This window comes from Talpa europaea, assembly GCF_964194135.1.
Source record: "Talpa europaea genome assembly, chromosome: 12".
Classification (NCBI taxonomy): domain Eukaryota; kingdom Metazoa; phylum Chordata; class Mammalia; order Eulipotyphla; family Talpidae; genus Talpa; species Talpa europaea.
In genome coordinates this window covers 84,202,557-84,212,350 of record NC_140079.1, presented here as the reverse complement: position 1 = coordinate 84,212,350, position 9,794 = coordinate 84,202,557, and the positions used below count along the sequence as shown (strand labels likewise).

At 44.3% G+C, this 9,794-nt stretch overlaps 1 protein-coding gene across 1 annotated transcript in view; it reads right to left on the bottom strand.

The window, feature by feature from the left end:
- Positions 1–2,107: 2,107 nt before the first annotated feature.
- Positions 2,108–9,794, bottom strand: part of RSPH10B (radial spoke head 10 homolog B) — a gene marked incomplete at both ends in the record, with an annotated part of 28,817 nt that continues 21,130 nt past the window's right edge. Inside the window, 3 exons of the mRNA XM_084250180.1 lie at positions 2,108–2,282; positions 3,177–3,375; positions 9,079–9,163. Coding sequence (XP_084106306.1) covers positions 2,108–2,282; positions 3,177–3,375; positions 9,079–9,163 — 459 coding nt within the window. The remainder of the gene's footprint in view (positions 2,283–3,176; positions 3,376–9,078; positions 9,164–9,794) is intronic.

Sequence of the window (9,794 nt, the reverse complement as noted above, 5' to 3'; positions counted from 1 at the left end):
CCCTTCAGCAGTGTACATCGTTCAATCTGCCTGTTCTGTTCCCCACTCCATCTCTGGTGAGTCCTCTCACCCCCTCCACACCTCTGGCCTGTACCCCAGCTCTTATATGCATAGATAAATCTTAAAAAAAAAAAAAAACTACTCAGGTGTGGCCTAGAAAACCTGGCACCATCGAGCTCACCACTGCTCCCCTTCACCTAGCCTGCATGAGCCTGGTAAGTTAGGGAGGAGTTAATGACCACTCATCAATTTGTAGAATTTTATTGTTGCTCATTCTCACATGAAGTAATGCACACTTTTCCATGATGGATTTCCTCTTAACCCGTAAGTTACTGAAGACTGTTAACTCTCTGGTTGTGTCAGGTTGTGTTCACGTGTGGTGTTCATTGCTCACTTGGTTATGCATGGAGACTAGACCGTGGTCTCTGCAATATCACTTGAAATTGTTACACTTTTCAACCTAAAATGTAGTTTATTCTGTTTTCTCAAGCTGTGTCAAACTTTTTAGTTTCATTGCTTAAATTATCTGTATCCTTACTCAATGGTTGTCCTCCTGGTCCTTTTTTTCCTTTATAATTTTCTTCCCAGTAATTTTGTCAGCTTTCTCAAGTAACATAGGAATAATATCACTTTTTGGTGTTGGTCCATTTATCATTTTTTTATATAAATGTTTGCTTTAAAAACTCTTACCTGTTTTTAATATGGCTAGCTAGTCCAGTCATCTTAATTTTCCTGGTACATCTTTACCCATATCTAGTTTCATCCTTTCTACATGGTTTTAAGATGTTTCCCTTTAACATTGAAGTGAATTTGGATTTTTTTAATCCAGTCTAATTTCTGGGGGGCGGATAAGGTAAGTTAAATAACCTGTAATTTCTGGTATATTTGCATTCTCCCACCATCTGTTGTATTTTTTGTTTCCATTCTTTTGTTTTCCCTCCCCAACTTTATGTTGGGTGATAATTTTCATCCTGCTAGTTTGGAAGCTACATGTTGTGTATTTATGCTTTGGTGGTTACTCTTAAATTATTAGCTGCCATGTTTTTTTAACAGAGATTAAGTCTTCATTTAACTACCAAGGGCACTCCCATAACTCATCCTGCTGCCACCCGGTGCTACTGCTGTGGGGCTAGTGGGAAATGCCAGGGGAGAAGCCAGAGCAGAGGCAGGACAGTGGGCTTGCCAAGAAGGTCTTCTGGACTTGGGGAGCGAGTCTAGACGAACTTCCTCCATTCCCACGAAACAGTTGGTTTCATCAGTTTCTAAACTTAATCACCAATCTCCAAATACTGAGCTTTTTTAAGAACATACTTAACAGAGCCTCCCTGGTGGCATGAGGGGTTAAGTCTAAGCACTATGAAGCTATCAGCAGCCACTGCAATCCCTGGCCAGGGCGTTGACCCACATGGCGCAGCAGACCTCTCCTGTTTCTCCCGCTGCTCCCCTCAGCAGTGTATTTTAGTCAGTCTTCCTGTACTGCTCCCCACTTTGTTTCTGGTGAATCCTCTTATCCCCCTGTACCTCTGACCTACACCCCAGTTCTTGTATGCATAAATTTAAAAAACTAACTTCTTTAGGACCTCCCTGGTGGCGCAAGGGGTTAAGCACCGCACTATGAAGCTATCCGCAGCCTCTGCAGCACGAGTTTGATCCCCAGCCAGGGAGAAACCCTCATGGTGCAGCAGACCTTTCCTGCCTTGCCCGCTGCTCCCCTCAGCAGTGTATTTCAATGGATCTGCCTGTTCTGCTCCCTACTCAGTCTCTGGTGAATCCGCTCACTCCCCTGAATCTCTGGGCTGTACCCCAGCTCTTGTATGCATAAATAAATAAATCTTTTTTTAAAAAAAAAAGCTAACTCCTTTAAAAAACCTTAATAGCCACATTTAATATGCATATTCATTTATTTTCATTCAGCTCAGTTTTCAGAACATAAGCATTTCAGTGACCCAACCACAGAAGAACCTTGAAAGCAGTGAGCCCACATAGTGGTGTTTCAAAAACACTAAGAAGTCAAATGAAAACAATTTTATTAACCAGGAAAATTGTTATAGTTCTAGACTTTTTACATCAGCTTGTACTTGTGGCTCAATGACAGACCCAGTAACCTCTACTTTTTCTTTTTCCTGATTGAGACAGGCTTGCTGGGTTGGGACACCACTGTTTCCTCTTTCGGGGGGCTCAGTGTGAGTGTTGAAGACAAGACATTCACCGGCTCCTTGAACGTAGTGATGTCGAGCTCACAGTCTTGCCTTCTGGCCTCTTCCTCTCTCAGGTTATTCAGCCTAACATGAGAAACAAACACAAGGTTTTTGTCTTTTTTTTTTTTTAAATTTCAAAGCCAGTTTTTATGCAGTATTTGCCAGAAACTAGTCCATACTTGGTTTTTAAAAACTTGCTTTTGTAAACAAAACTATAAATTGTCATCCTTTTTTCCTGAGAAATGCCATAGCTAGACAGTCGCAAATAGAGGTTCCATATATCTAAAGTGATTTGTGAACCACTTTTCTCTGTAGCAGTCTAGCAATTAGCAAGTGGCCTTTAAAATATCCCTTGTGGTCTTTCTCCTCAAGCAGTTTAATGCTTTTTTCACTGGGTCAACAGGCTCATTACGCACTTGACAGGGGACAGGTATTTGTGGTCCACACTGACCTGCCTGTGTGGAACTGAGCCTTGACAGCAATTCTAGAAAGGTAAGTGTGCAGGATGTTCTGGGTGTTCACTCTGTGCTAGGAATTGTTCTAGACGCTTGACTTAATCCTCACAGTTTATGATGTGCTGTCTCGACTGTACAGATGAGAAAGCTGAGGTGCTCAGTGATGGACCTTGCCCCATGTCGCCCAAGCGTTAAGTGCTGGGGGTGGGACTTGAACCAGGCAGACTAGCTCTCAGGCCTCTCAGCCACTGCCTCTGTTGCCATGTGGAGTCAGATGCTGTCACGCTGAGCTCCCCCCCCCCCCACCTTTCTTTGACTCTTGATGTGAGCCTAAACAACCAGGAGAGAGAAGGTGGCCCAGGCAGGATTCTGAAGGCTCTCAGTGCCACAAGAGGGAAGGCCCCCTTTAACAGGTAGTCTGTTTTAAATGATAGCTTTTGGGCCTGCAGCTTCTGGTAGCTGGGGAACAGAGGAGAAAATAAAAGAATTCCTGGAGAGAGAAGAAACTGATTTTTCACATTACCTTTCTTCCAGTTCATCATTTTCAATTTTCTTCTGTTGGGCCATCGCTGCAATCCGTAGCCTGTCTTCCTGTATTTTCTCCTTGAGTATTTCTTCATGTTTATGTGCTTGGAAGAGTATATTCACAAAAAAGATGTACATATTACTGATCCACATGTTGAGTTTTTCCTTTTGCTGATACTTGAGTTTTTCTTTTTTCTCTGAAAGAAAGTTTAATTTTATGAGCAGACATAATCCTGCAATAACTTGGGAACCTGTGTTCACATTTCAGCTCTGCCGCTTCCTGCAGGGGACTGTGTCCACCCCAGTCCCCTGTGGTGGGGTGATGGTGCTCTTTATGGGCCTGTGAAGGGCAAACTACCTTCAGAAGGCTTCGGTGACACCTGGAACAGGCAGGTATCTAGAGATCATGGCTGTGATTGTCAGCACTTACTTGTTTCTGAATAGCTTATATATTGGGGTTTTCTAAAATTTCAGAAAATTTACATTTTCCATGTTTTAAGAAAAGCAACTCTGGACTTCTGCTTAAACTGTCTTAAAAAAGTTTTCACTAGGCCTCCCCTGGTGGCGCAGCGGTTGAGCACTGGGCTGCGAAGCTGCCCGCAGCCTCTGCAGCGCTGGTTCGATCCCAGCCTCTGCAGCGCTGGTTCGAGGGTCCCACATGGTGCGACAGACCTCTCCTGCCGCACCCGCTGCTCCCCTCAGCAATGAATTAGTATATTTCTTCATCAGTCTGCCTGTTCAGTTCCCCGCTCTGGTGAATTCTCTTACCCTCCCATGCTTCTGACTGTACCCAGTGCTTGCATAAATAAACAAATCTTAAAAAAAAAAAAAAAGTTTTCACTAAGAAAATAGAATTTTAACTCTGAAATGGAGGTAAATAAAATTATTGACCCAGGAGCTGCTTCACCATCTGCTAACACCAGAGGATATCCACTTTCCATGTTTTTAATATTTGATTCTGAGAAGATAGTGCTTAAGATCGTTCTGTAATGTCAGGAATCTGGACTCTTTAAAGACCGCGGTTATTTTTAGCCTCTGTCCTTAGCGTGGACTACTCTGCTCCAGGAGGGGGATGGGCACCATGGAAAGTTAGTATTCTATGAAGACTCCACCTCCCACCCCAGGAGCCAGTGTGGAAGGACAGACCTTGACACCAATGCCAGATTTTGCACTTCTCACATGAACGCTGAGGTTTTAGAATATTAGCATAATTGGTAGTAGCTAGGCTGGGGCAAATTGTACATGGAAGGGGGTGCGGTGGCACTTGACAAAAACCAACCCGCTGGGATTATCAGTCCAGGCTACTGGGCACTGCTACTTCCAGGTCTGGCCCAGCTCTGCATTCCGAGCACTGGCTAGTTGGACTCCAGGCCCTTCCTAGCTGTTCTGAGCTGTGTAACCTTGGCAGGTTGACATCTCTTCACCTGAATTTCCTCATTTGCACAAGGGAAGCCACAGAGTACCCCCTCACAGAGTTGGGGTGAGGGTTCGAGCACTAACCTCCACGCAGAGAAAGCTTTCAATAATATGCTGGTGGTTTTCCCACAAGCCATGTCTGGCAAAGGAAATTACAGCCTTACATGTTATCAAATTAAAAAGCCACACACTTGGAGAAAATATCAGCAAAATCTGTTTTCTCTATCTCAATGAGACAAAGCAAATAAAATTTCTTTTGAGGGCCTCCCTGGTGGTGCAGGGGATAAAATCTCAGCACTCTCAAGCTCTCACCAGCCACTGGGGCACGAATTCTATCCCTGGTCAGGGAGCTGACCTACATGGTGCAGCAGACCTCTGCTGTCTCATCTGCTGCTCCCCTCAGCAGTGTATTTCAGTAAATCTACCTGTTCTGCTCTCCACTCTGTCTCTGGTGAATCCTCTCACCCCCCACCTCTGGCCTGCACCCTAGTTCTTATATGCATAAATAAATAAACATAAATCTTTAAAAAAAATTTTTTTAAACCCAGTCCTAAGTGCTGGAGAGGACCCAAAGAAAGGCTACCTCCTTGTGTATTACTGATGGCATGAAAAATAGTTTAGGAAAATAGTTACCCTATTTTAAAAATTAAGCATCCACTTAACTATGACAATTCCATAGTTAGAGAATTGAAACCATGTCTACACAGACTTGCACACCCAGGTTCATAGCAGCTTTAGTCATGACAGCCCTTAACTGAAAGGATCAAATGTGCTCTATCCACATGGTGGGCTACTGCTCAGCACTACAAAGAAACTAAGAACACATGTTAATGCGAACAAACACCAAAACTATTAGACGTGAAAGAGCCAGATGCAAAAGACATGATTCCATTTAGTGTCCAGAAGAGGCAACATCATGGAGAAAGTGGACCACTAGCCCCAGCTGGGGGGCGCACCTTCACTCTGTGCCAGCTTCCTGTGGCACTCCCCATGGCAGCAGAAATGAACTTTGGCTAATGGCTGGTGAGTATGCACAGAAAGGTCACCCAGTCCTTGCAGCCTTAGGAAAGCAAAAGGGAAGCTGTCAGCACTCGGCCTGAGGCATCCAGGATTCCGCCATGAGAGGGAGCAAGCAGCGCATAGCCAGCGCCTCCAGAGGTCAACTGAGCACTTCACTCAAAAGCCCTAGATGAGCTCTGGGAAGGTATTTCTCTCCAAAAGGGGCCAGTAAAGACTGTGGGAAGTGGTTGTTACTTCAAAGACTGCAATGCACAAGCTCTAGGAGCAGGGGGGTCTAGAAAACAACACCAGGAAGGAGCATGACAGCCTCTCGTCATCAGCCCCCAAAATGGAACTTCGCAGTAGACCACAAGAAAACACAATTCCATGAAATCAATAAAATAAGACATGAATAAAATGAGAAGTTTAACAAGATAGAAATAAGAATAAACCAAGCAAATTTTGAAGGATACAGTGAATTACAAGTTGCAGTGAAGAGCATCCACAGCAGAACGGACCCAGCAAAAGAAAGAATCTGATTTGCAGAACTATGAAATTATCCAGTCAGAGGAGAAAACAAAAAGGACTGAGAAAGTCCCTGGGATGCGCTTGGCATCATCAGCTCTGGGCCTAGAGCAGTGATTATAACTAAGTTCCTGACCTTGGAACACTTATGCTCTGGGAGTGAGGAGAGGAGAGAGACAGAAATGAGTTTTGGGCCTCCCCGGTGGCGCAGAGGTTGAGCACTGGGTTGCGAAGCTGCCCGCAGCCTCTGCTAGGCCAGTTCGATCCCCGGCTGCTCCCCGGCCACCGGAGGAGGGTCCCACATGGCGCGCAGACCTCTCCTGCCGTCCGCTGCTCCCCTCAGCAGTGTACTTCGGTCCTTCTGCCTGCTCTGCTCCCCGCTCTGTTTCTGGTGAATTCTCTCACCCTCCTGCGCTTCTGACTGTACCCAGTGCTTGTATGTATGTATGTATAAATCAATCAATCAATAAATAAATCTTTAAAAAAAAAGAAATGAGTTTTATTTTATTATTTTTTTTAAGATTTATTTTTATTTATTTATACAAGCACTGGGTACAGTCAGAAACGCGGGAGGGTGCGAGAGGAAGGGCTTGTGAGAACAATGTTCTTTGGTTCATGAGTGGCCAGAGTTGGTGTACAGCCTTCATCTCTGAAAGCTAAATATAAATATGAAATCCCTGACTCCTTTTCTCTCAAGAAACTTTTGCTCCAACCATCCCATCCGTCTCAGTTTGAATTAAGTTACTTCAATTTCCTGAAAGCAATTTTATTTTCTCTAAGCATTATTTAGAAGAATAGAGGACTTTGTCCTTGGTGCGGCATTTTGTTTATTTTATTCTTGCTTTTTCATTTCCAAGATTTAGACCATATTTAACTTTTTAAATAAATATACCTAGTTCTTCTTTAATAAGATGAGCACAGTGGCATTGATTGGTCAACAGAAGGAGAGGGGTGAGATTGGGCTAAGGGATGTAGACAGGGCTAAGAGATGAGGAAAAAGAGTCAGCAGATAAAGAACATACTAGGGAGATTTTTACTAAGGAAAAGGAGAATACTGAGCATCTTTAAAAAACCAGAGTGAATATGGGCCTCCCCTGGTGGCGCACATGGTTGAGCGCAACACTGTGAAGCTGTCTGTAGCTGCTGCAGCACTGGTTCGATCCCAGCTGGCCAGCGAGGGTCCCACAGGGCGAGTTAGACCTCTCCTGTCTCGCCCGCTGCTCCCCTCAGCAGTGTATTTCATTAGTCTGCCTGTTCTGTTCCCCGCTCTGTCTCTGGTGAATCCTCTCACCCTCCCGCACATCTGGCCTTTACCCCGTTCTTGTCTAAAATAAATAAATAAATCTTTAAAAAAAAACAAAAAGGGCCTCCCCAGTGGCGCAGTGGTTGAGCGCTGGGTTGCGAAGCTGCCCGTAGCCTCTGCAGCACCAGTTCGATCCCCGGCTGCTCCCCGGCCACCGGAGGAGGGTCCCACATGGCGCGCAGATGTCTCCTGCCGCCCGCTGCTCCCCTCAGCAGTGTACCTCGGTCCTTCTGCCTGCTCTGCTCCCCGCTCTGGCTCTGGTGAATTCTCTCACCCTCCCGCGCTTCTGACTGTACCCAGTGCTTGTATAAATAAATAAATAAATCTAAAAAAAAAACAAAACAGAGTGAATAGTGAGACTCCTGAGAGAGAGACACGGGTCTAGTCAACAGGTCAGGCTCAAGAGAGAGGCCAGCGGGGCGCAGTTGGAGACAGTTGCCATGACAGACCAAGACCAGGCCTTGAAAGTGAACCTAGGAAGTATGACATCGCAAAAGTGGCAACATAGGCTGTTCATGGTTTTGCTTCACGCCCAAGAACAACTACTATACAAACTTCTAAGTAAAATACTAGCAACCAAATTCAGCAGTACATTAAAATCCTAATTATATTTTTTTTAAATACAGTTGTACATTTTTATATAGTTTAGATCATTTGTAAGCAATAATTTACAAATAAAAGTTCTATCATTAAAATTCTTACCTTTTTGAGATAAATAAAAGTCTAGCCCTCTTCCTGCTGATTTATAATTCATCTTGGAAATCTTTTCATCACTTAAACACTTCTTGATCTTGAGGTTTTATGTTAAAAAATCATAAAAGCAAAATATTACTTCTGCATCATTATGGACTAAAATGAGTTTTCTATATTAGTTATTAACTAATTAATAATTATTAGTGAGGCCTTTTTCCTTAAGCTAGTCAATTATTTTTAACCTGAATAAAAGGTTGATATTTGTACCATTAAGGAAATAAGTAATAATTACTTGAAATCTATTGAAAGGCTCCCGCCAAGAAGCTAAAGATTTGAAAATCTTCGAGTCTGTTGGGAAGGTGGTATGTACATTTAACTGTATTTACGTCCCTAAATTACCACATATGCGCTGTTAACGTGTACATTTCTACCTCACCCTTGATCTCCAGACTTGTGTCTCCAGCCAAGCCCCTACTTGGATATCTAATAAGGCTCCTTGAGCTTAACATGTCCAAAATCACTCCTTTAATTCTGCCCCTAAAGTCATCTCCCTCTCACCTCAGTCTTCCTCAGTCTACCCTTATATAGAAAGTGGCTACTCTAGGGCCTCCCTGGTGGCATAGCGGTTGAGCGCTGGCCTGCGAAGCTGCCCATAGCTTCTGCAGCGCCAATTCAATCCCTGGCCACTGGCGAGGGTCCCAAATGGCACGCAGACCTCTCCTGCTGTGCCCGCTGCTCCCCTCAGCAGTGTATTTCATCAGTCAGCCTGTTCTGTTCCCCACTCTGGCTCTGGTGAATTCTCTCACCCTTCTGCGCTTCTGACTGTATCCAGTGCTTGTATAAATAAATAAATAAATCTTAAAAAAAAAAAGTGGCTACTCTATTCTGCCACTTTTGGGGCCAGAATATCTTACAAATCACCTTTGCCTTCTCTTTTCCTCAAACGCTACAGCCCACAAAATACCTTCGGATAATTCCAAGAGCTTCCCTACTGGTTTGTCAACAGAGAAGCCATAGCCTACTGACCCCTCTCTGTTCATGGGGGCTTCCTACTCAGACCAAAAGCAAGATCCTCATCACAGCCAGATGCTCTCCAGGTCTTGCTTCATGGCCTCAGCTTATCTTCCTGGACCACCACCACATGGCCACCCTTCTCGTCCTACCTCCCAAACATGCTTCTACCTTAGGCCTTTGTACAGGACAGTCTTGAGTATGCACAAATGTCACTTCATTAGAAGACCTTCCCTTCCCACCCCACCTGTCACTCAGCCTCCACAGCCTACTGCCTTTCCATCTTTACATTACTTAAGTATAAAAAAAAAATAGTACTATGGCAATAGAGGGAAATTCTGGAGTCAGACCACCTGCATACAAGCCCCATTACTTACAAGTTCTGTAACTGGGCAAGTTACTTAACCCTTTACGCCTCAGTTCTCACCTGGAGACAACGGTACCCAAAGGTGGTTTTGAGCATTAAATGGTAATACCTGAGCAGCACTTGACCTGGTAAAACCCACCCCCATAAGTATTAGCTGTCACCTACACACACTCATTAGAATGTGAAATCCACCGAGACAGGCTTTTTGTTCATGACTAGATCCCCAGAACATGCAGAGCACTCATCACAGTGCAAAGGAGGGTGACATCACAGCCATGTCACTTTGTCATGTGGTTGACTGT